The 22158-nt window shown below is 41.0% G+C and overlaps 1 protein-coding gene and 1 pseudogene across 1 annotated transcript in view; both read left to right on the top strand.

Annotated features, from left to right (window-relative positions):
• The first annotated feature begins 5857 nt into the window (after positions 1–5857).
• LOC145343661 (putative oxidoreductase YjmC) overlaps positions 5858–22158 on the top strand; it is a 48155-nt gene continuing 31854 nt past the window's right edge. Inside the window, exons 1-4 of the mRNA XM_080189829.1 lie at positions 5858–5988; positions 6583–6768; positions 7589–7737; positions 16934–17122. Of these exons, the coding sequence (XP_080045955.1) occupies positions 5858–5988; positions 6583–6768; positions 7589–7737; positions 16934–17122 (655 nt within the window). The remainder of the gene's footprint in view (positions 5989–6582; positions 6769–7588; positions 7738–16933; positions 17123–22158) is intronic.
• On the top strand, positions 20219–21628 carry LOC145343647 (WD repeat-containing protein 75 pseudogene; annotated as a pseudogene).

The following is a 22158-nucleotide window of genomic DNA, read 5'->3' as shown; positions in this document are numbered from 1 at the left end:
GGAGAAAAGTTGGATTAGACTAGATGGGATATTAAAAGGTTTAAAAGATGAGAGGGAAATTGAAATTAGACGTGGTGGAACATTAAAGGATACAGGGAATGAACAGAGAATAGAATTGTACAGAATTGGATATTAAAGTATATAGGATTAAGGAGATTAGACTGTGTTGGATAATTAAGGTTATTAAAATTAGCTTTGGATCAAGCATGTGAGGAAATGGAGCAAGAGGCAGTTTAATGGTGGAGGAAGTGGTGGAGGCTACCTCGCTAAATATTTTTAAGAAGCGGGTTGATGGGTTTTTGATAAGAGAGGGGATTAAGGGTTATGGGGAGAGGGCGGGAATGTGGAACTGAGCCACGACAGATCAGCCATGATCTTATTGAATGGCGGGGCAGGCTCAAAGGGCTAGATGGCCTACTCCTGCTCCTATTTTTTATGTTCTTATGTTTTAATCATTGTAGCACATTGAACGAGTTGGACAAGTCACAACAAGTGAATGGAATCAAACTAATTGTAGAAAGCCTTTGAGATTTATTTCAGGTTTTTAAAATACTTAATGCATTGGAGTATGATTCACTCATTCAGCCTCAAGTCTGTTCCACCTTTCAATCAGATAACTCCTTGTTTTTGTTCCATATCCAGGAATACTCTTGAGGTAACAAAGATCTAACACTCTCAATTTTCACATAACTCCCAGACTTAACAATGTTTGGGGGAGCATATTCCAGATTTCCACCACCTTTTGTATGAAGAATGGCTTCCTGACATCACCCTTGATTGAACCGACTCTAATTTTATGATGCCCCCTTATCTGCTCCCAACAAAGGAAATAGGTATGATAAATGATTTGATTAGATCACCTCTCAGTCACTTCAGTTCAAAGGAGTACAAGCCTAGTCTTTGTAATTAACTTTTTAATTTAACCCTCCAAGTCACGTATAGTTCTGTTAAGTCTGCACTATATGCCCTGAAAAGTCAAAGGCCAAAATTTCCCAGCCCTTCCCTCTGGTGGGATCCTCCAGTCCCATCGATGGCAACCCACCCTGGTGCTTTCCCCAGCGGTGGAGGATGCGGGGCATGCAAAACCCTATAGATACTGGCAGGACCAAAACATCCCATTGACCATCCCTAAATCTCCCTGTTCCTTTACTTTTTTGAGTCCATCTATCTTGGATCCAAAGGCTTCACATTTCCCCGCATTTAATTCCATCTGTCATGACTCTAAGACGACTTAATCTTTTAATGTCTTATTGCCACTTTTTGCCCCCAGTGCATCCTATGATTTTATGCATTGGAAAGAACACAAAAAATAAGAGGAATGGACAGTTGATCCCTTGGGCCCCTCTGCCATTCAATAAGATCATCTCTGATCTGAACGTGGCCTCAACTTGACTTTTCTGCCTTCTCCCCATGATCCTTCACTATCTCACCGATCAAACATCTATCTCAGTCTTGAATATATCAAATGATCCAAATTCCACTGCTCTATAGGGTAGAGAATTGCAAAGATTAATAAGTCTACGAGAAGAAATTACTCTTTACCTCTCTCTTAAATGGGAGGTCCCTTATTTTGAACCTGTGTTCTCTAATTCCAGATTCCCACAAGGGCAAATATCCTCTCAGATTTTACCCCGCTTCAGGATCTTATATGTTTCAATAAGATCACCACTCATTCTGCTAACCTCCAATGAATATAGACCCAACTTGCTCAATACTTCCTGATAAGACAACCCTTTCTTCCCAGGAACCAACCTAGTGAACCTTATCTGAATTATTCCGAATATAAAATGTACCATCTTAAATAATAAACCAAAACTGCATGCAGTTCTTCATGCCATGTACAATTGTAGCAAGACTTCCCTATTTTTATACTCCATTCCCTTTTAATGAAAGCTAATACTCCATTTACCTTCCATCTGCAAGCTAGCTTTTCATGATTCATGTATGAGGACCCCAAACCCCCATGTACCGCAGAATTCCGCAGTCCCTCTCAATATTTTGCTTTTCTGTTTTTCTCACCGAAGTGAACAACATCACATATTCCTAGATTTTATTCTATCTGTCAATTTTTTAACTATCAATGTCCCTTTTTGTCCTTCTCACAACTTTCCATCTGTATTGTATCATCAGCAAACTTAAATATATTACTTTCAGTCTCTTCATCCAGGTTATTAAAATGGATTGTAAATACTTAAAGCCCAGCATTGATCCTGGTGGCAACCACAACATAAGTTTTCCAACTTGAAAATGGATCATTTATCTGACTCACTGTTTTTTATTAGTTAGATAATTCTCTACCCATGCTGACATAGGTAGGTAGAACAGGAACAGAGGTTCTGCTAAGGGAGTATGAACAGCTAGGTGCTAAATTAAAAAGCAGAACCAAAAAGATAATAATCTCTGGATTACTACCTGAGCCACAAGCTAATTGGCACAGGGTCAATGAGATTAAGGAAGTAAATGCATGGCCCAAAGATTGATGTGGGAGGAATGGGTTTGAATTCACGGGACATTGGCACCAGTACTGGGGAAGAGGCAACCTGTTCCGGTGGGACAGTCTTCATCTAATCGTGATGGGACCAGAGTCCTGGCAAATCGTATAACTAAGGCTGTAGATAAGGCATTAAACTAACCCGCGCAGGGGAGGGGGGTGCGGGAATTGGAAAAAAAATGTTAAAGGAAACGGTAGAAGTTTCCAGGTCATGTAATAGAACAGTGGTGGCAGGAATCTAAGCTCAGACAGGGCAAAAAAGGTGACAAGTATGAGAAGGAGGTGATCAATGCAGGACTGAGGGTGTTGTACCTAAATGCACGCAATATTTGGAACAAGATAAATGAGCTCGTTGCACACATTAAAATTGGCCGGTACGACATTGTGGGCATCACAGAGACGTGGCTGCAAGGGGATCAGGGCTGGGATTGAAATATCCAAGGGTATGTGCCCTATCACAAAGGCAGGCAGATGAGCAAAGGGGGCAGGGTTGCATTGTTAGTAAGGAATGAAGTTAAATCGATAGCAATAAGTGATATAGGATCAGAAGGCATAGAGTCTCTGTGGCTAGAGTTAAGGAATCGCAAAGGTAAAAATACCCTAATGGGAGTTATGTACAGGCTCCCTAGCAACAGTCAGGACGTGGGACAGAAAATAACTCAGGAGATAGAAGAAGCATATAAAACAGGCAGTAATCATGGGAAACTCCAATATGCAGGTGGACTGGGAAAATCCGGTAGGTAGTGGATCCCAAGAAAAGGAATTTGTGGAATGTCTAAGAGATGGTTTTTCAGAGCAACTTGTGACAGAACCTCCTACAGAACAGTCAATTTTGGATTTGGTCATTTGTAATGAGACAGACTTGATTCGGGAACTTAAGGTGAAGGAAACTTTGGGGAGCAGTGACTACAATATGATAGAATTTACCCTGCAGTTTGAAAGGGAGAAGCTGGAATCAGATGTACCAGTATTATAATTAAATATAGGTAACTACAAAGACATGAAGGAGGAACTGGCCAAAGTTGACTGGAAAGGGAGCCTAGCAGGGAAAACAGTGGAGCAGCAATGGTAGGAGTTTTTGAGAGTTATTGAGCAGGCACAACAGAAATTCATCCCAAGGAAGAGTAGACATGCTAAGGGAAGGATGAGGCATCCATGGCTGACAAGGAAAGTCAAGGACAACATAAAAGCAAAAGAAAGAGTATGCAAAGTGGCGAGGATTAGTGGGAAGCCAGAGTATTGGGAAGCCTTTAAAAGCGAGCAGAGGACAACTAAAAAAGTAATAAGGGGGGGAGAAGATGAAATATGAGTGTAAGCTAGCTAGTAATAAAGAAGAAGATGGGAAGAGGTTTTTTTTTGCAATATATAAAAAGTAAGAGAGAGGCAAAAATAGACTTGGATTACTGGAAAATGAGGCTGGAGAAGTAATAATAGGAAACAAAGAAATGGCAAAGGAACTGAATAGTTATTTTGAATCAGTCTTCACGGTGGAAGATACCAGTGGGATGCCAGAGCTCCAGGAGAGTCAGGAGGCACAGGTGACTATGGTGGCCATCATTGAGGAGAAGGGTCTGGGGAAACTGAAAGATCTGAAGGTGGATAAATCACCTGGACAAGATGGATGACACCCAGAATTCTAAAAGAGATAGCTGAAGAAATTGTGGAGGCATTGGCAATGATCTTTCAGGAATCACTAGAGGCAGGCAGGGTATCAAAGGACTGGAAAGTAGCAAATGTAACACCACTGTTTAAGAAGGGAGGGAAGCAGCAGATGGGAAATTATAGGTCAGTTACCCTGACTTCGGTCATTGGCAAGATTTTAGAGTCCATTAATAAAGATGAGATCGCACAGTACTTGGAAGTGCATGATAAAGTAGGACTGAGTCAGCATGGCTTTGTTGAGGGGGGGTCATGTCTGACAAATCTGCAAAAGTTCTTTGAGGAGGTTAGATAAAGGAGAACCAGTGGACATGATTTATTTAGATTTTCAGAAGGCCTTTGACAATGTGCCGCATAGGAGACTGTTAAATAAGTGTCCATGGTGTTAAGGTAAGATCCTAGCATGGATAGAGTATTGGCTGACTGGCAGAAGGCAGAGAGTGGAGATAAAGGGGTCTTTTTCAGGATGGCAAGTGGTGTTCTTCAATGCTGGGGCCACAACTTTTCACAATATACATTAACAATTGGAGGAAAGAATTGAAGGCATTGTTGCTAAGTTTTCAGATGATACAAAGATATGTAGAGGGACAGGTAGTATTGAGGAAGCAGGGGGGCTACACAAGTACTTGACAGGTTAGAAGAATGGGCAAAGAAATAGCAGATGGAATACAATGTGGAAAAGTATGAGGTTATGCACTTTGGAAAGAGGAATGGAGGCAGAGATTATTTTCTAAATGGGGAAATACTTAGGAAATCAGAAACACAAAGGGACGTGGAAATCATTGTTCAAGATTCTCTTAAGATTAACGTGCAGGTTCAATTGGCAGTTAGGCAGGCAAATGCAATGTTAGCATTCATGTCGAGAGGGCTAAAACATAACAGCAGGGATGTACTTCTGAGGCTGTATAAAGCTCTGGTCAGCTCCCATTTGGAGTATTGTGCGCAGTTTTAGGCCTCATATCTAAGGAATGATGTGCTGGCCTTGGAAAGGGTCCAGAGGAGGTTCACAAGAATGATTCCTGGAATGAAGAGCTGTTCTTGATAAGAGAGGGGATTAAGGGTTATGGGGAGAGGGCGGGAAAGTGGAACTGAGCCACAACAGATCAGCCATGATCTTATTGAATGGCGGGGCAGGCTCGAAGGGCTAGATGGCCTACTCCTGCTCCTATTTCTTATGTTCTTATGTTCTTATGAATGGTTGAGAACTCTGGATCTATACTCATTAGAGTTTAGAAGGATGAGGGGGATCTTATTGAAACTTACAGGATACTGCAAGGCCTGGATAGAGTGGACATGGAGAGGATGTTTCCATTAGTAGAAAAAACTAGAACCAGAGGGTACAATCACAGGCTAAAGAGACAATCCTTTAAAACAGAGATGAGGGGGAATTTCTTCAGCCAGAGAGTGGTGAATCTGTGGAACTCTTTGCTGCAGAAGGCTATTGAGGCCAGGTCATTGAGTGTCTTTAAGGCAGAGATAGATAGGTTCTTGATTAATAAGGGGTTCAGGGGTTATGGGGAAAAGGCAGGAGAATGGGGATGAGAAAAAATATTACCCATGATTGAATGGTAGAGCAGACTCGATGGGCTGCGTGGCCTAATTCTGCTCTATCTTATTGGTCTTATGATCTCTTATTTTGTGTAACAACCTTTTAGATGTTAGTTTATTTAAAGCCTTTTAGCCAAATGCACTGCTGCCGAAATCTTGATGGTGTTTATGCTGATGGGATCTTCATGGGCCCACAGACAACGCACCCTTGCTATAGGTTTCCCAGTGGCAAGGGGTGCGTTCAACCGAAGAGTTCATCGGCAACGGCAAGATCATAATGTCCACCACCAGTGAGTGGCACACCTCCTACTGCATCGAAACACGCTGCGGGGGGAGAGGAAAATCCCATTCTATATATCCTGATTTCTCTTTCTTTACTCTGCTTGTTACATCTTCAAAGAACTCTAATTAATTTGGAAAACATGATTTCCCTTTCAAAAAACCGTGTTGACTCTGCTTAATTGTATTCTGATTGTCTAAATGTCCTGTTGCTAATTCCTTAACTATGAATGTATTTTGTATACTGCTTGCATTATATATTGTATATGGACGTATTGTACATTTTATATGCAACATGTACTGTTATTTATATTGGACATACTGTAAATATAGTGTACATGTACACCATGTCGATCTGTGTATCATGTATATTGTATTATATATGATATATATTGTGTACATTATATGTTGGACACACAATATATGTCGAGCATACAGCGGACTGGTGTGTAGTTTATAAACAATATGGTGCAGGTTGCCATTTGCAAACACTTACCTGCAAGAAATAATCATATTAAACACAAGGCACCGCCGATATATATATCATATATTGTGTATATATAGTATATTTTCAGTATATCTTTGTGTTTGTATATATTATACAGATTTATACCCATTATAGATGTGATGTACGGTAGCGGGTGTGTATGTATTCTATATTTCGCGCCAGTACCTGTTCCTGAGGGCGGAGCTCCCGCTCTGAGCACGCGGGCCGCGGGTCTCCATAGCAACCGGGCCCGGGATCCCCGGTCCTCGCGCGTTTCGAGGGCTGAGGGTCCCGGCGGGATATGGCCAGGTGGAGAGAGTCTCCCGCCCTCCCCGGTCCGCAGCCTTAGTTCCAGACCGCATTTGGCCCTGTTACTAGTCTTCAGTCTGTCCCTCAGACCCTCTGTTCGCTGTCCCTCAGTTATCAGGCCCTTTGTCCCTCAGTCACTGACCTTCAATCTTACTTCTCCCCCATAGACCTCAACCCCTCAGTTATCAGACTCATTGTCCCTCAGTTACTTGCCTTCAATCTTAGTCCTCCAGCCCCTCAATTATCAAACCCCCTTTTGTCCCTCGGTTACTGGCTTTCAATCTGTCCCTTAGTCCCTCAACCCCTCAATTATCAGACCCCCTTTGTCCCTCAGTCAACTGTCCCTCAATTATCAAACCCTTGGCCCCTCAAACAGCTATCCCTCAGTTACTAGCCTTCAATCTGTCCTTTAGTTCCCCAGCCCCTCAGGGACCCTTTGTCCTCAGTCCCTGCCCATTGATCCCTCAATCTGTGTTCCCTCAGTCTATGTCCTTCAACCTGTGTTGCTCGGTCTTTCTGTCTCCCAGGAGACACAACCTTGTCCCTGGGTCTCTGTCCCTCAATTTCAGTTCCTCGTCAGTCTCAGTCCCTCAGTTTCAGTCCCTTTGTCACTCAGTTTCTGAATCCCTATCCCTGAGCCTCTCTTTCAATCCCTCTGCAACCCAGTCTCAGCTGTCCTTTTGTCCCAATACCCCTCAGACCTTAACTCCCTTTCCATTTACTGCCAGGATTACTGTGAGCAGATTCTGTTGTTGTTGACATGACCAGTACATGATTGATGTTTTCAAAAGTTGAAAATGTGATATGTGTTTCAGGTACTTGGTGAGTCGTTTGGATATGCACCAGTTCATTGAGAGCTGTATGAAAGCAGTGGGAGCCAAGTGCAGCCATGCCAAAGCATTGGCTGATGTGTTGGTGGAGGGAGATTATCGAGGACATTACAGCCACGGACTCAACAGGCTTGGTGGGTGGACCTGCAATGATGGAACAGTGGAACTGAGGCCATCTTTCCTCAGCTCTGTGATTGCATCAAGAGTTGGAACATTTGATAGCTCTTTCCCAAAGAAATACCAGGGTTTATGCAACACTGTGTTATGAGGCAGCTTTAGCTTCACTGAACACTGGGTCAGGAGGCAATCAGTGAGTCCCAAGGATGTGTGTTTGGGAATGGGGCATTTGGGGAATGGAGGATTTGGGGGATTTTGGCAATGAAGGCTCTGGAGGATGAAGATGGGAATCTGGGAGAATGAGGGACCTGAAGGACAAGAGATGTGAAGGATGAGGAATCTTGAGGATAACGATAAAACCATAGGAATATGGGGCTTAACAGCAGGGATAGGCCATTTGGTCCTCTAAGCCTCCACCATTCAGTATGATCATGAATGATGTGATTGTGGCCTCAACTCCACTTTCCTTAGTACCATGCACCCCCCTCCTCAACTACCATAACTGGGCACCCCTATCTACCAAAAATCTGTGTAACTCAGCCTTGAATAAATTAAATGACTCCGCCTTCACTGCTTTCTGGAGAGTAGGGTTTCCACAGATTAATGACTCTCAGAGAAAAAAACTTCTCCTAATTGCTGCCTTCACTGGAAGACCCCGTATTTTTAAATGTTATCCCCTAGTTCTAGTCCCTCCCACGAAAGGAAACTTCTTCCCATTATCCACCCTGTTAAGTCCCCTGAGGATCTTATATATTTCAATAAGATTACCTAAGCTCCAATGGGCATAGGTCCAACCTGATCAACCTTTCTTCATAAGGTAAGTCTTATTTCAAGAATTCTCAAGTGCACCTTTTTTGAACTGCTTCTAATGCAAATGTATTATTTTTCAAATAGGGAGACAAAAATTGTACACAGTATTCCAGATGTGGCCTCCTCAAGGCCCTGTACCGTGAAGTAAAACTTTTCTATATATTCAAGACCTCTTGTACTAAACACCAACATTCCATTTGTTTTCCTAATCACTTTCTGTATCTGCATTTTAACTTATTGTGAGGATGTACTAGGTCATCCAGATCCCTTTGTACAACTGAGTTTTGCAATTGCTCCTCATAAACAGAATACTGCTTTATCATTCTGTCAGATTGGACAAGTTCACACTTTCAGACATACTACTCCATCTGATAAATGTTTGTCCACTCACATATCCCTTTCTAGACTCTTTACCACTTCCTAACAATTTATTTTCCCACCTATCTCGGGTCATCGGCAAATTTACCTCCAATACATTTGCTCCCTTCATCCAATCATTGAAGTAGATTGTAATTAGTTAAGGCTTCAGTACTGATCTGTGTGCCTAGTTACAGCTTGTCAACCAAAAAAAGACCCATTTATTTCTACTGTCTGCTTCCTATTAGCCAACCAGTCCTTTATCCGTGGGAATGTGTTATCTCCAACACCATGAGCTCTTATTTTGTGCAATAACCTTTGATGCGGCACTTTATCAAAAGCCTTTTGGAAATCCAAGTACACCACATCTGAAGGTTCCCTAGTATAAATACCTCCCACTTTCTCTGCCTTTTAGCTTTAACAAAGGGCCATCTGGACTCGAATATTCAGCTCTTTTCTCTCCTTACAGACGCTGCCAAATCTGCTGAGATTTTCTAGCATATTTTCTTTTGGTTTCAGATTCCTGCATCTGCTGTAATTTGCTTTTATCTGAAGGTTTCCTGTTACCCACTTTGCTTGTTACTTTTTCAGAAAACTCAAATGAATTAGTTAAACGTGATTTCACAAAACCACGTCAACTTGTCTGATTGCATTAAGAATTTTGAAGGAATTTTGAAAGATTATAACCAATGCCTTTGCAATCACTTATTTTAAGACCTTAGAGTGCAGGACATTTGGTCCTGGGGACATGTCAGCCTTTATGTCAAACAGTTTTCCCAATATGTTTTACTCAGTGATGATTTTAGGCTCCTCCCTGCCTATTATCTCTCGACTTTCAAGTAAATTTGAGATGTTTTCTCATTCTTCTACAGTGAACACAGACAAAATACCTGTTCAATTCTGTGGTTGCTTTAAGAGTCAGTGACATGATTTGAAGGTGATGTCTTTGGGTGTTTCATTTTCTGTTCTGTGCAGTGAACATCTCTCAATAAACCTGTTGTGTGTTACTTTGAATCCACATGTGCAAACCACATTATTTTTGTTAAAAGCCACAACCCCTAACAAAGTTAGGACATTACAAAAAGAAAATTGTCAACGAGTCGGGATTTTGTTTCATTGAGAACATCAAGAAAAGATCTGAAGTAGAAAAAAAACACGTGGGTTCTCGCATTTCAAGTATTGCAAAGCTGGGGAAAATCAACAACATCATTAAGGACTGAAGTGCCGGTGAAGGAAGACCAAGTAAGAAAAAAACAAAGGAAAAAAATTATATTTTCTTACAGTGAAAAAAAAACACGTGTTGCATTGGCTAAGCGGGAGACTACGCAATTGAAAAGGGTGGAAGCTCACTGTGTGGTTTAAAAGAGGGGGCTTTTCTGATCAGAGAAGTGTGAGATTCCAGGCAGTATTCGGAATATTTGAAAAGAAGGAATGCTCGGCTGTAAGGCTGGGGCCGTTTGAAAAAAATACATCATATTAACTGTCTCCAAGTTAAAATGGGGAGTACTGGGAAGCCAGTAAAGAAATAGACTGAGCAGTCTTGAGTCACTAGTGCCTACAAGAGAAATGGCAAGTCAGTTAGACTCCATGATCCTTTCAATGAAGAAAATGAATCAAGGCGTTCTATGCAGAGCGTTTTCAGTACTTAGTACAAGCAAATAAAATTGCAAACAAATTGCTTGTGGTAATAACTACGAGGCTCTACAGTTATTTGACAGTGAAAAGGACTAAAGAACACGAGGAGAGTGGCAGAAACACAGGATAGAGTGAGGAGAGCAATGATTTCACAGAATAAAAGAGTGAGGAGAGCGACAGAGACACAGAATAAAAGAGCGCGTGGAGAACGGAGGAGACAGGATGAGATAGTGGTGAAGACAGGATGAAAGAGCATAAATATTTTACAGATTGAAAAACTAAAAACCAATTGAAATTTTTAAAAACCAAATTAAAAATAAATAAAACAAGGCAATGTGTTGCACATGCATGATTTGGAAGCTGATGAACCCCTTTGTGGTTGCAAATGAACACATCTGTAATAAGTGTTAGTTACTCAAGGAACTGCAGCAGAGTTGATGAGCTGGAGTCTGAGCTTCAGATGGTGTGGCATATCAGGGAGGCTGAGAGGTATCTGGATGCTCTCTTTCAGAAGACAGTCACATCCCTTAGATTAACTACCTTGAATTTGGCCTGTGGTCAGTGACAGGAAGATGTGACTGTGAATGAGGGAGATAGAGGGATCCAAGGGGTAGTGCTGCAGGACTCTCAACCTTTGTCCCTGGCCAACAGGTATGAGATTTTTGCTCCTTATGTGGATGAGAGAGGGGACTGCAGGAAGAATGAGTGAACTGACCGTGGCAGCATGGTTCAGGGAGCTGTTGAAATGGAGGGAGAAAGACGGATGTAGTTGTAACTGGGGATAGTACTGTCAGGGAAATAGACATTGTACTCTGTGGCCAGAATTGAAAGACTCAAAGGCTGTGTTGCCTGTCCAGTGCCAGAGTTTGGGACATCTGCTGTGGGCTTGAGAGGAACCTGCACATGGGAAGGGGAGGATCCAGGGTCATGGTCCATGTAGGCACCAATGACATAGGTAAAACAAGGAAATTCTTTATCTGAATGCATGAAGTATTTGCATGCAGCAAGATAGATAAGTTAATAGCAAAGATTGCAATATATGAATAATCTGTATTAGCTATTACAGAAATGTGGTTGCAGGGTGACCAGAACTGGGCGCTCAATATTCCAGGCTATACGATGTTCCAGAAGAACAGACCAATTGGGAAAGGAGTGAGGGTGGCATTATTGATCAGGGAAGGTTTCAAAGTGGTGCTGAGTCATGATATAAAGGAGTGGATAGCAATTTAGAATTGGTTTTGGTTGAAATCATGAATAGGGTCAACTGTCAAAGCTCAACTGCCAATCTCCAATCATCGTCTTTCAACCGTTGCAATGTGAGTTTGGAATCATGCTCCACGACTGCAGAACACAAGTTTGGGCGAGAGTGGAAGCTGGAGCAATGATAGTCAGTGCAAGAATTATGGCAAAATAGGTCATATTGCAAATGCTTCTTGGGTAAAACCAGCTTCCCCTGAGAAGAATATTCAGAAGAGGAATCTGGGTATCTTCAAGGAGAATAAGTTGCATTCAATAAAAAAATTTACAACATGGAAGAAAAGAATTACAACAGTGAAGAAGAGAATGTTCAGAAATATGATGAAGAGCTTCAACTGAACATCTCATCCATACAGAGTGAATTAGATAGATTCTGGGTGATTCCAAAGTTAAGTGGACAACCTATTAGGATGGAAGTTGATACTGGTGCTGCTGTATCTTTAATTCCTGGGACTACACACCAACAAAAGCTGAAGCATTTTTCTTTAAAATCAGCTGATGTGATTTTAAGGACATACAAGGAAGAGATTATGCTGTGAAAAGGTTACGTTATGGCCACCTTGATGGACAAACAGCAGAATTGCTTCTCTATATGGTACATGGCAATTTTCCAGCTCTATTTGGAAGATCATGGTTAGAACAAAATAAAGCTTAACTGGAGTGCTGTCAACAGACTGGTCAATGCCAAAACAGACCCACAGTACCTTCTGGATAAAAGCAAGAGTGTATATAAAGTCGCAGGCTCAATAAAGGGAGTTCAAGTGAAACTCAACATAAAGCATAATAGTCAAGCAAAAAATTTCAAAGCAAGGGCTGTGTTGTATGCAATTCGTTCCAAGATCAAAGAAGAATTAGTACAACTTGTTAAATCGGGTGTGATTGAACCGGTTACAATGAGTGACTCAGCTACCTACGTTGTATCTGTCATGAAACCAGATAGTCCGGTTAGTGTTTATGGTGATTTCAAAACAACCATAAATTAGTGTTGTGTGCTGATCAATATCTGCTTCCTTTAATTGAAGATTTGTTTGCTGGGTTATCAAGTGAGCTGAAATTGAAGAAGATTTATCTTTTACAAGCATAATTACATATGATTGCAGCCGCTGAACCTCAACCATTGCATATCATCTTTACTCATAAAGGTCTTTTTCATTATAAAGGTTGCATTTTTGAATAACATCCGCACTAGCACTATTCCAAAGATCAGATTTTAAGTGGTCTCTCTGGTGTACAATGTTACCTGGATGATATTCTCATGGCAGGGTCCAGTGAACAGGAGCACTTGAATAACTTGGAAGCAACATTAGAATATTTTCATCCATGTGGTCTGCATATTAAGAAAGAAAAGTATGAAGACTTCTTCCAGATGTCAATCACATTGAGTCATATCATTGATACTAAAGGCCGTCATAAAACAACAAAAGCACCTGGAAGCTATTTTAGAAGCACTGTGTCTGACAAATGTAATGCAATTTAAGGCCATTCCTGGAATTAGTAAATTATTATGGCAAATCTATTCCTAACTTAGCTACATTTTGGAAACAAACGCACAATATACTTTAGGTAAAACAGTCATGGGAGTGGACAACAGAATGTGACAGAGCATGTAAGGATGTCAAAGACGCTTTGCAAAAGTCTGAAGTATTGGTTCATTTTAATCCAAAGTTACCAATACTGCTTGATTGCAACATGTCACCTTATGAGTAGGGGCAGTAGTTTCACATATTATGCCTTTGTGAGAAGAACCAGCAATAGCTTTTGCTTTGTGTACTCTGACTAGTCCTGAATCAAAGTATGCTCAGTTAGGAAAAAGAAGCACTAAGTATAGTTTTTGGCATATGAAGATTTCATCATTATTTATATGGTTGTATTTCACATTATCAACTAATTACCAACCTTAATTGCTATTTCTGGGCTGTATAAAGGCACACTTTCATTAGCTGCTAGCCAATTGCAAAGATGGTCACTGATCTTACCAGCACACTCCAATGATGTAAGAGTGTCATACTAATGCTTATGAATTATCACACTTACCTTAACCTTTTGAACAGATGACACCAACTAGTTTTGTTTTTTTTTATTTTTTGCTAGTGCATCATTTGCCTGTGACAGCTTCTCAAGTCCAGAGACATACTAGAAATGATTCTGTGATGGGGAAGATGATAGATATAGTATTGAAAGGAATGATAGCTGAAATGCATCATACACATCCTGACTTGAAACCATATGTGTCATGAAAGATTAAATTGACCATCCAAGGTGGGTGTCTATTGTGAGAAATCTAAGTGATCTTCCTCCTCGTCTGCATGGAAGGGTTATTGAACAACCACATGAAGGACATCCTGATATAGTCCAGGTGAAGAAATTAGCACATAATTATTTTTGGTGGCCAGATCTGAACACTCAGTTTAAAGAAAATGTGGAACAGTGTCAATTGTGTGCACGAATTAAAAGTACACCACCATGGTGTCCATTACATCCTTGGGAGTGGCCTAAAATGCCATGACAATGATTGCAAGTAGATTTTCATGGTTCATTTGAGGCTTTCATGTCCTTAGTCATAATTGATGCATACTCAAAATGGCCAGAGTTGTCATCATGAGATCTACTACACCCGAACAAAGTTTTGAAAAACTTGATGAAATGTTTGCAAGATTTGCTAAACCAGAACAGATTGTTGCTGATAATGGTTCGCAGTTTACTTAACAGGAGTTTGAGGATTATCACAAAATAAGTTATATTCAACGTACAAAATCCACACTTTATCACCCATCAACCAATGGCCGGATTGGACGAAATATTCTTTAAAAGCTTCAAGAGAACATGGTTCATTATGACGTCATGTGAATAATTTTTTAGCATCTTATCGAAATACTATTCATGAGAATACCCAATCTTTACTTACATCACTACTCTTTAAGAGAGAGTTGAAACTTCATTTGATTTGTTATTATCTACAGAAATTTGAGAGATAGTAGAGCATCAACCACAATTTCAAGTTGCTGGATGTGAAGTAAGAGCAAAACAATGCTCATTTCAACAAGGAGATCGAATATTGGTGCAGAATTGTCCAGAAGTGAGATATGGGTAGCAGCCATAGTTTTAATAAAACAGATCCAATTTCTTATGTGGTTCAAACTGAAGAAGAAATCCATTTCTCCCAGAGCAGTCTTTGAGCTGCACATTCATCTAATTCTATTTATCCTACCTGAATTTACTCATAGTTCATGTAATAATCCAGAGATTATTACCTTGAATGCTACCTTTTAATTTAGCCATTAGCTGTTTACAATGCCTCGGCAGAACTTCCTTCTCTAGTTTTTGCTACCGATATGGAGCACAACAACTGGATCCGCCCCGCTACAGCAAAATCTTCTCCAGCCCAAAGCATATTTCCCAAATCCTGGCACCAGGCAGGCAACACAGCCTTCTGGATTCTCCTTCAGCTACAGAGAACTGTGTCTATCCCCTAATGATACAGTCCACTATTACCACAACATTCCTATTTACTCCCCTGACTTGAATGGCTTTCTGTGTCACAGATACCATGGTGTTTGCTCATCCACATTGCAGCCCCAGTTCTGTCATCATACAAGCTGAAAGAACTTAAAATCTTTTGCAAAGCTGCAAGGGCTGAAACTCATCTCGATCCCTATACCTGCTTCATTCATTGTCACACCCCCTTGTCCCTGACTCTATCCTTAATGGTGTAATTAACCTCTGGAAGAGTGTGTCCAGGTAACTTTCCTTCTTTCTGATGCATTATAGCGAAGCTCCTTGAACTCGAGACACTTGCGCATGTGGTTGCTGTGGATCACACTGGCGCCCACAAGCTCCCAGATATTGCATCTGCATGCAACACATCACGTGCCCTGTCATCTTTATTATGTGTTAATTAATTATACTACTTAGTTAATTTCTAACAATTTAACCCCACCGCCACTAAAAAGCTTTACAATTGCTAGTAAAACTTATCCTACTAGTAAAACCTTAATCATAAATAACCCAAGTTTCAGAAGATTAATTTTCTTATTATTTCAATTAATACCATATTTGCCTCAATTTTAAGTACTTAGTTTAAATAGAGAAAATACTCATGAACCAATTAATCACTTACTTTCTTTGCTGTTATGTCACATTTCAATTTTCTTTGGAATTTTCTGAAATAAAAGACTCACCAACCCCCTCTGCCCACACACCCTCCCTAGCTCATCAAAATCTCACCACTGTCCCTAGGTTACCTCTATTTCTGGGAAGCAACTTGCATCGTCTACAGCTACCAAATGTTGAAAAAGATAGAAAAGGGACCCAACTTTTTCCCCTTTGCGCTTAATTCCCACCTGAACCAAATTCCCAATGACATACTGGATAGGATTTTACGGCCTCACTCATCCCAAAATGCAAAATCCTTCCAATTGTCCTGCTCCGATTCCCAAGGTGGGTAGGGTGGTAAAATTGCAGCCCCTATGTCAATGTCTCACTAAGGTGCTTGATCACTGCTCTATGCATCCCTTACTTCCTCTGGTTTGAAAAAGCTTTCCACTTTTACGGAGCCTCTAGCTTGGCTTCTTGCCATATGTATTAAACCAACTACTTTTAGCTGATTGACAGATATCTAAGAGATGGGGGACCAGAACGGGGATCAGGTTGGGAGATTTGCTCCTGTTTCTTGGCCAGTGCTTTTCTAAAATAGCAGTTAGAAAGTTTGAATCTGCTTTCAATTCCTCTCCTAATCCGCCTCCTCTCTCCTCTGCCAACAATTTTTGAAAACAAGACAACCTGACTTCTCCCAGTTATGGCGCCAGCTATGGAGTCAGCTAAGGATTTTAGCCCCACTGAGATACACCTCAACACAAACAGTTCATCAAATTTTCTGATGTAGAAGCCATCATTTAATCAAACCTGTTCACTCAAAAGGAAGTCTAGCAGGGTCAGTGTTGATTTCAGGAATTAGGTCAGGATTAGCGTTACCATCTGCATATGGGTCAGGGTTAGGACCAGTGTTATGATTCTCACTGTTGGTTTGTATGTGTTGTATTGGGGTTAGAATAGGGTAGGGTTGCAGTTAGGGGCAAGTTTTGGATTATGTCAGGAGTTATTGTCAGGGTAAGAGTCAGAGATATGATTTTCACGGTCGGTATGTCTTTATTGCAGAAATATACGTGAAAGACTTGAAGACTGGAATCTGTGCCAAGGATGGAGAACCTATTATTGAAAAGTCAACCGTGGCTACGGCATTGGTAAACGGCAGTAACCTGTTGGGGCCTGTGGTCGGCAATTTCTGCATGGATCTGGCTATTCAAAAGGCCAAAGAAGTGGGAATCGGATGGGTGGCAGCTTACGGTGAGTTAGAACACCAAGATCAGTAAGGTAAAGTCACCATAGACCCAGGTGACCATAAGCTGCTCTCCCCTTGGAGGGGGAAGAGGTGATTGGTGATGATTTAACCTGAGGGTCACCACGCTTCAGACGAGGGCAAGATTGAGAAGGCAGGGTCTTCATGAATAACCTCAGCAGGTACAGGATTTGAACCTGCACTGTTGGCATCACTCACCAGCTGTCCAGCTAACTGAGCTAAACTAACCCACATGAAGATCAGTAGGAATAAATTATATGGCCTGTTAATCTCCCTTTACTCTTTGAACTGAAGAGACTGAGCCAATCGGATGTTGAGCCAGTTAGCCCAAAGTCTCTCAAAAAATATTTCAGTGCTGCTTCAGCATTGGTAGTGAGATGGGTTAAAAAAGGAAAAGGAATGTTCCAGAATTCATTAAACAATCATGACACAAACATTCAAAGTGGTTGACAGTGAATGATCCTCCTGGTGCATTGGGCCCTTCAGCCCTGCAGTAATGGAGAAACATCCTGCCCCCTCTGCCCAAAACTTCCTACCCACAACCTTTAAGTAATGGAAAAAATATTGGCCTCCAAACAATCCCCACCTACAGCCCTGGCACAACTGGAAACTGCCCCGGAAATATTCTTCACATGCCATGTAATTTCTTGGGAGAGGCAAACAAAAACTTCTGAAAAATCCCTTGAAATTGGGGAAATTGCTCTCCCACCTCCAAAGGCAGGCGATAACAGTGGCAGTGAGACACTCATTGCACAGCTACTTACCCACTGAATCCATTGTGTTCTGTCTCCTCTGCAAAGCATCCACCTTCCTAACCTGACTAATATTTACACCCATACTTAAAATAATCTAGAACTAGTGGTCACTGCTTACATCTGTACTCCTGACAAAAGTCAGGTACGATAATGTACTTAATATTCAAAGGAATTGACAAATCAGGAAATATCACACAGTCAAGGTATGAACATTAATTTTAACAGCTTTAGTTTCTTCCTCCTTCTCTTACTCCCTTGTGAGTTTGCATAAGTGGGGAAATTTTTATCTTTATTGCTTGGAAGAAAAGTCAAGTCACTTTAACATCCATGTGAACATTTAGCATGGAATGCAACAACAAGTATTGTCTCCAGATGTGATTGAGGTTGGAGTGAAACTGGGTTAAGTTGCTCAATGTAACTCAGTCTCTACATTAAAATCATGGGAGGAATTTTAACTTCCAGGAGGAGGTGCAATGGGAGTGAAAGGGGCTGATAAAATTTTAGATCTTTCCAGCAAGAGCCGAACTTGATCCCAACAAGCCCACTTCTGGGGTTAATCGAGCTATGTTTGCATACCAGTTTCAAACCTACTCACCTATTCCAAGGATTTAATTATTGAGGGGGAAGTGTATTTAATTGCACAATTGACATTCTCAGGAAACATTAATAAGCTTTTGGTGAATTGCAATTAACTTGGCTCCACCTTTAACTTGAGCAACATAGGAAACTGGCCGGGAGAATAGAGGTAAAATGGAACAGCAGTTCAGGTGGGTATTTAAATTTCTTGTTATCTGAATAAAAATTCACTCATTGCCCTCTCAGGTCCCACTGTAAGATATTTGGCAGAGGGTGCTAGTGGTGCAACTATTTCCTCCTTTGGTGGTCTTCAATGTGATCAGGATGGGAGGTAGCTTGGATGTAGTTGACAGAATATCAGAAGAGGAGACCATCACCATCCATGATAGCAATGATGTGCTGCAGTACTCCCAGCACAGGAAGAAGGTGCGCAAGAGATAGATGTGCATGCATCAACTTCCTTGGTGATGACAATGGATAGAATGAACAGACACTCGAATTCACCTCCCTGTCTGGATTACCCCCAGTAACTGGATACATGTGGCGATCTGAGCACTGCCACAGCAAGCAAGAGTGTTTGTAACAAATATTTGTCCATGTTTGAAACAGTTCAGAGAAGATTTACCAAATAATACCTGGGATGGCCTTATGAGGAAAGGTTGGATGTGTTAGACTTGTATCCAAGAGGCAATTTGATTAAATCCTGAGGGGTCTTGAATGTTTCTCTTGTGGGAGAATGTAGAACTAGGGCTCACTGTTTTAAAATAGATTTTTGTTAAGCAAGAGGTGATAGGTTATTGGGGGTAGGTGGAGTGCAAATTTGGAGTTACTATCATGCCATGAAGTTATTAAATGGCAGAGCAAGCTCCTTGTTCATATGTAATGCACGGTATGTGTGCAACCACAAGAGAATGTTTATGCAGCTCTGCGCTAGAAGCCTCAAGAACTGAGCTGACAACTTCATTCCGGAGCTTTCCTTGTTCCAACCAGCAGAACTGAAGGTTGACTTGTAGGAGATAAGAGATATTGCTTTCAAACTTAGCTCATGAATCCTGTGGGGCACCCCACTAACGGGTCTCTACAACCAGAGCCACACAACCACTAGGTATGTCGTTGAGCAATTTACTTGAATAATGATGAAGTTCTTCAGGCTCCTGGAAGCATTTCTACTGGTCATTACCAAACAGAGGGAAGATGCTGCTGACAACAGTGAATTGTCCACTCTTGTGAGGATGACGAGTGCAGCTGGAAGTGGCCTCTGGTTTAACGCAAAAAGGAGCTGACCATGGGGAAAAATAAACCTGAGAAAACACAATCCTATAGTGAACAAGCATGTCTTTTTTTTTTGAAAAGAAGAAATTGGGTCAGTCTAATGCAGGGAGCTTAAATGGACTGATTTTGTACAGGAACAACTTAGAAACAGAACAAGATTTCCTTGAAATAGAATGAATGCATATATGTTGACATTTCCAAAAGAGATACAAAAGGATTCACATAGAGGATGGTGAGTGTTTGGAACAAGTTGCCAGTGGTGGTAGTAGTGGAGGCAGGTACAATTTTGCCTTTTGAAAAGCATTTAGACAGTTAAATGCATAGGATGGGTGTACAGGGATATGGGTCAAATGCGGGCAATTGGGACTCGCTTAGTGGTTTAAGAAAAGGGTCGAAGGGCCTGTTCCCATGCTGTAAACCTCTATGACTCCATGAGACAATAACATGAGAAGTGGGTAATTATACAATCTAGATGTATGATTAAACCAGAGTGAAGTGATCAAAGCAGTCTTTGATTCCCAGGATATATGGTTAGTAACTGTGGAAGAAACTGACCTTGAGCTGCAGATGAAACTTTGGGCCCACTGTGAGGAAAAGCAGAATTTTAATCTTAATACCACATGAGAGCCATTTTTCAGCCCTTTGATTCCAAAATTTGACTGGCTCCAGAAATGGGCCAGCTATTTTGATAACAGCTGGCTTGGATTGCCAAGTTAAAGTCTGGATTCTTGGAGATGATTCTGATATATGTAGAAAGAGTGTCAGCTGGAGCTGTGATTTTGTGGGAATGTATCAGCACCTTCAGGCTGCAAATTGTAATTTCTCTGAAGGTGGATCTCTACTTGCAGTCAGCTTTGAACAAGTTTATTACTTTATGGGAGGCAGACACTTGGGATCTGAAATGCACCTTCTGTGACCCACCTGGCAAAATATGAGATCTTGCCTTTGTTGTTTGCAATATCCCCTTCGTACATGGAAAATGGGTCTTTGTGCTGTTGGAACCTTTTAAGTTGTACCTTGGATTGGAGCACACAGTTGAATGTAAAAGTATTGCAAGTTGATTCTCTGTCTGAGAATGTTGCTGCTTTTACTGAACTTTTTAGGATTACAGACTTGTTTATTTTTAAGTCAAATGAACTACAGCCCTTGTATATGCAGGCAAATGTGTGTTTTGGTGGAAGTCCCAGTTCCCAGAAAAGTTCCTGAGAAATATAATTCAGACAGTAACAAGTGACTAGTCAGATCCCAGCTCTACTTCCTTTCTGATTCACAGAACTTGATGACATTTGGTACAGAATCAGCAGAAGAAACCATCCAGCAAGTAGCTAGCATTCATAGACAAAACCATTCCCTGGACATTTTTTCATGTGTTGCTGGGAAACCATAGAAAACAACAAACTAATTTTGGATCAGAAGTAGAACAAACTGTACTGCCTGAAGGATTTGCTACAATTAAACAAATATTTCATCTTCTAGATCCTGCTCTGCCAAATGCATTATTTCCCTGTTCTAATTTGTTAATTTACTGGTACCCAAGATAGGCATAAGCTCAAAGAAAGAACAAGACAAAGTGGAAATGGAGAGTGAGAAAGAGGAAGATGAATCCAATGTGGAGAGAAACAGAGAAAGCTTATTCACCAGAGGAACTGTTACCTAAACTGACCAAATCTAAAGAAAAGAACCGAAAAAAATTCAGAAATTGATTACAGATGACTATTGGCAGTATAGACTGGAGGGATTGTTCATAGCTAGCTATTGGCAGTATAGACTGGAGGAATTGATTATTGCTGGCTATTGGCAGCGTAGACTGGAGGGATTGATTGATTGAGTTGGCTATTGACAGTATAGACTGGAGGGATTGATTACAGCTGGGGATCTGTTGGAAAATGACAAGATAAAATGTTAAATATTTTTAGAACAAACATTTGCACATCATTACCTTTAAAAAGGAGGGTGGGAGGCATCATCGTTCAGCACTTACCAGTCAGGGCATCCATAATGTTAATGATGCACTGCATCATTCACAGCGCTGAGCAGCAGAAAAGATTGCAGGTGAAGAAGAATGTAAGGGGTACAGCTCCTTCACTAAAGAGCAATATAGAGAAGGAGCAGGATAGGAATGGGATAACAGTCATTTACGTAGCTGCCCAGGATTCCTAAATATTGTTAAGGCTCATCTTTCTGAGTCATAGTAAATGAAATCCAGAGGTTCACATCCACCGCCGACACCATCCCCTCTCATTGCATTAAACAGTACTTCAACTGCACGTCCATTGCTAGCTGCCCAATGAGTCCCATTTAATGTACTGCCATTATAAAACATGTGAAAGGTGAGTTAGCCCTTGAGGTGGAATACTGACCAAGATGTGAAAAATAGTGTTGATGAATATTTATAATGCCAAATAAAATGTAACAATAGA

The sequence above is a fragment of the Carcharhinus amblyrhynchos genome, chromosome 6, assembly GCF_965287045.1.
Source record: "Carcharhinus amblyrhynchos chromosome 6, sCarAmb.v2.hapA, whole genome shotgun sequence".
NCBI classification, from domain to species: Eukaryota; Metazoa; Chordata; class Chondrichthyes; order Carcharhiniformes; family Carcharhinidae; genus Carcharhinus; species Carcharhinus amblyrhynchos.
The sequence above is the reverse complement of the archived record's forward strand: the minus strand, read 5'-3'. Positions and strand labels throughout refer to the sequence as shown.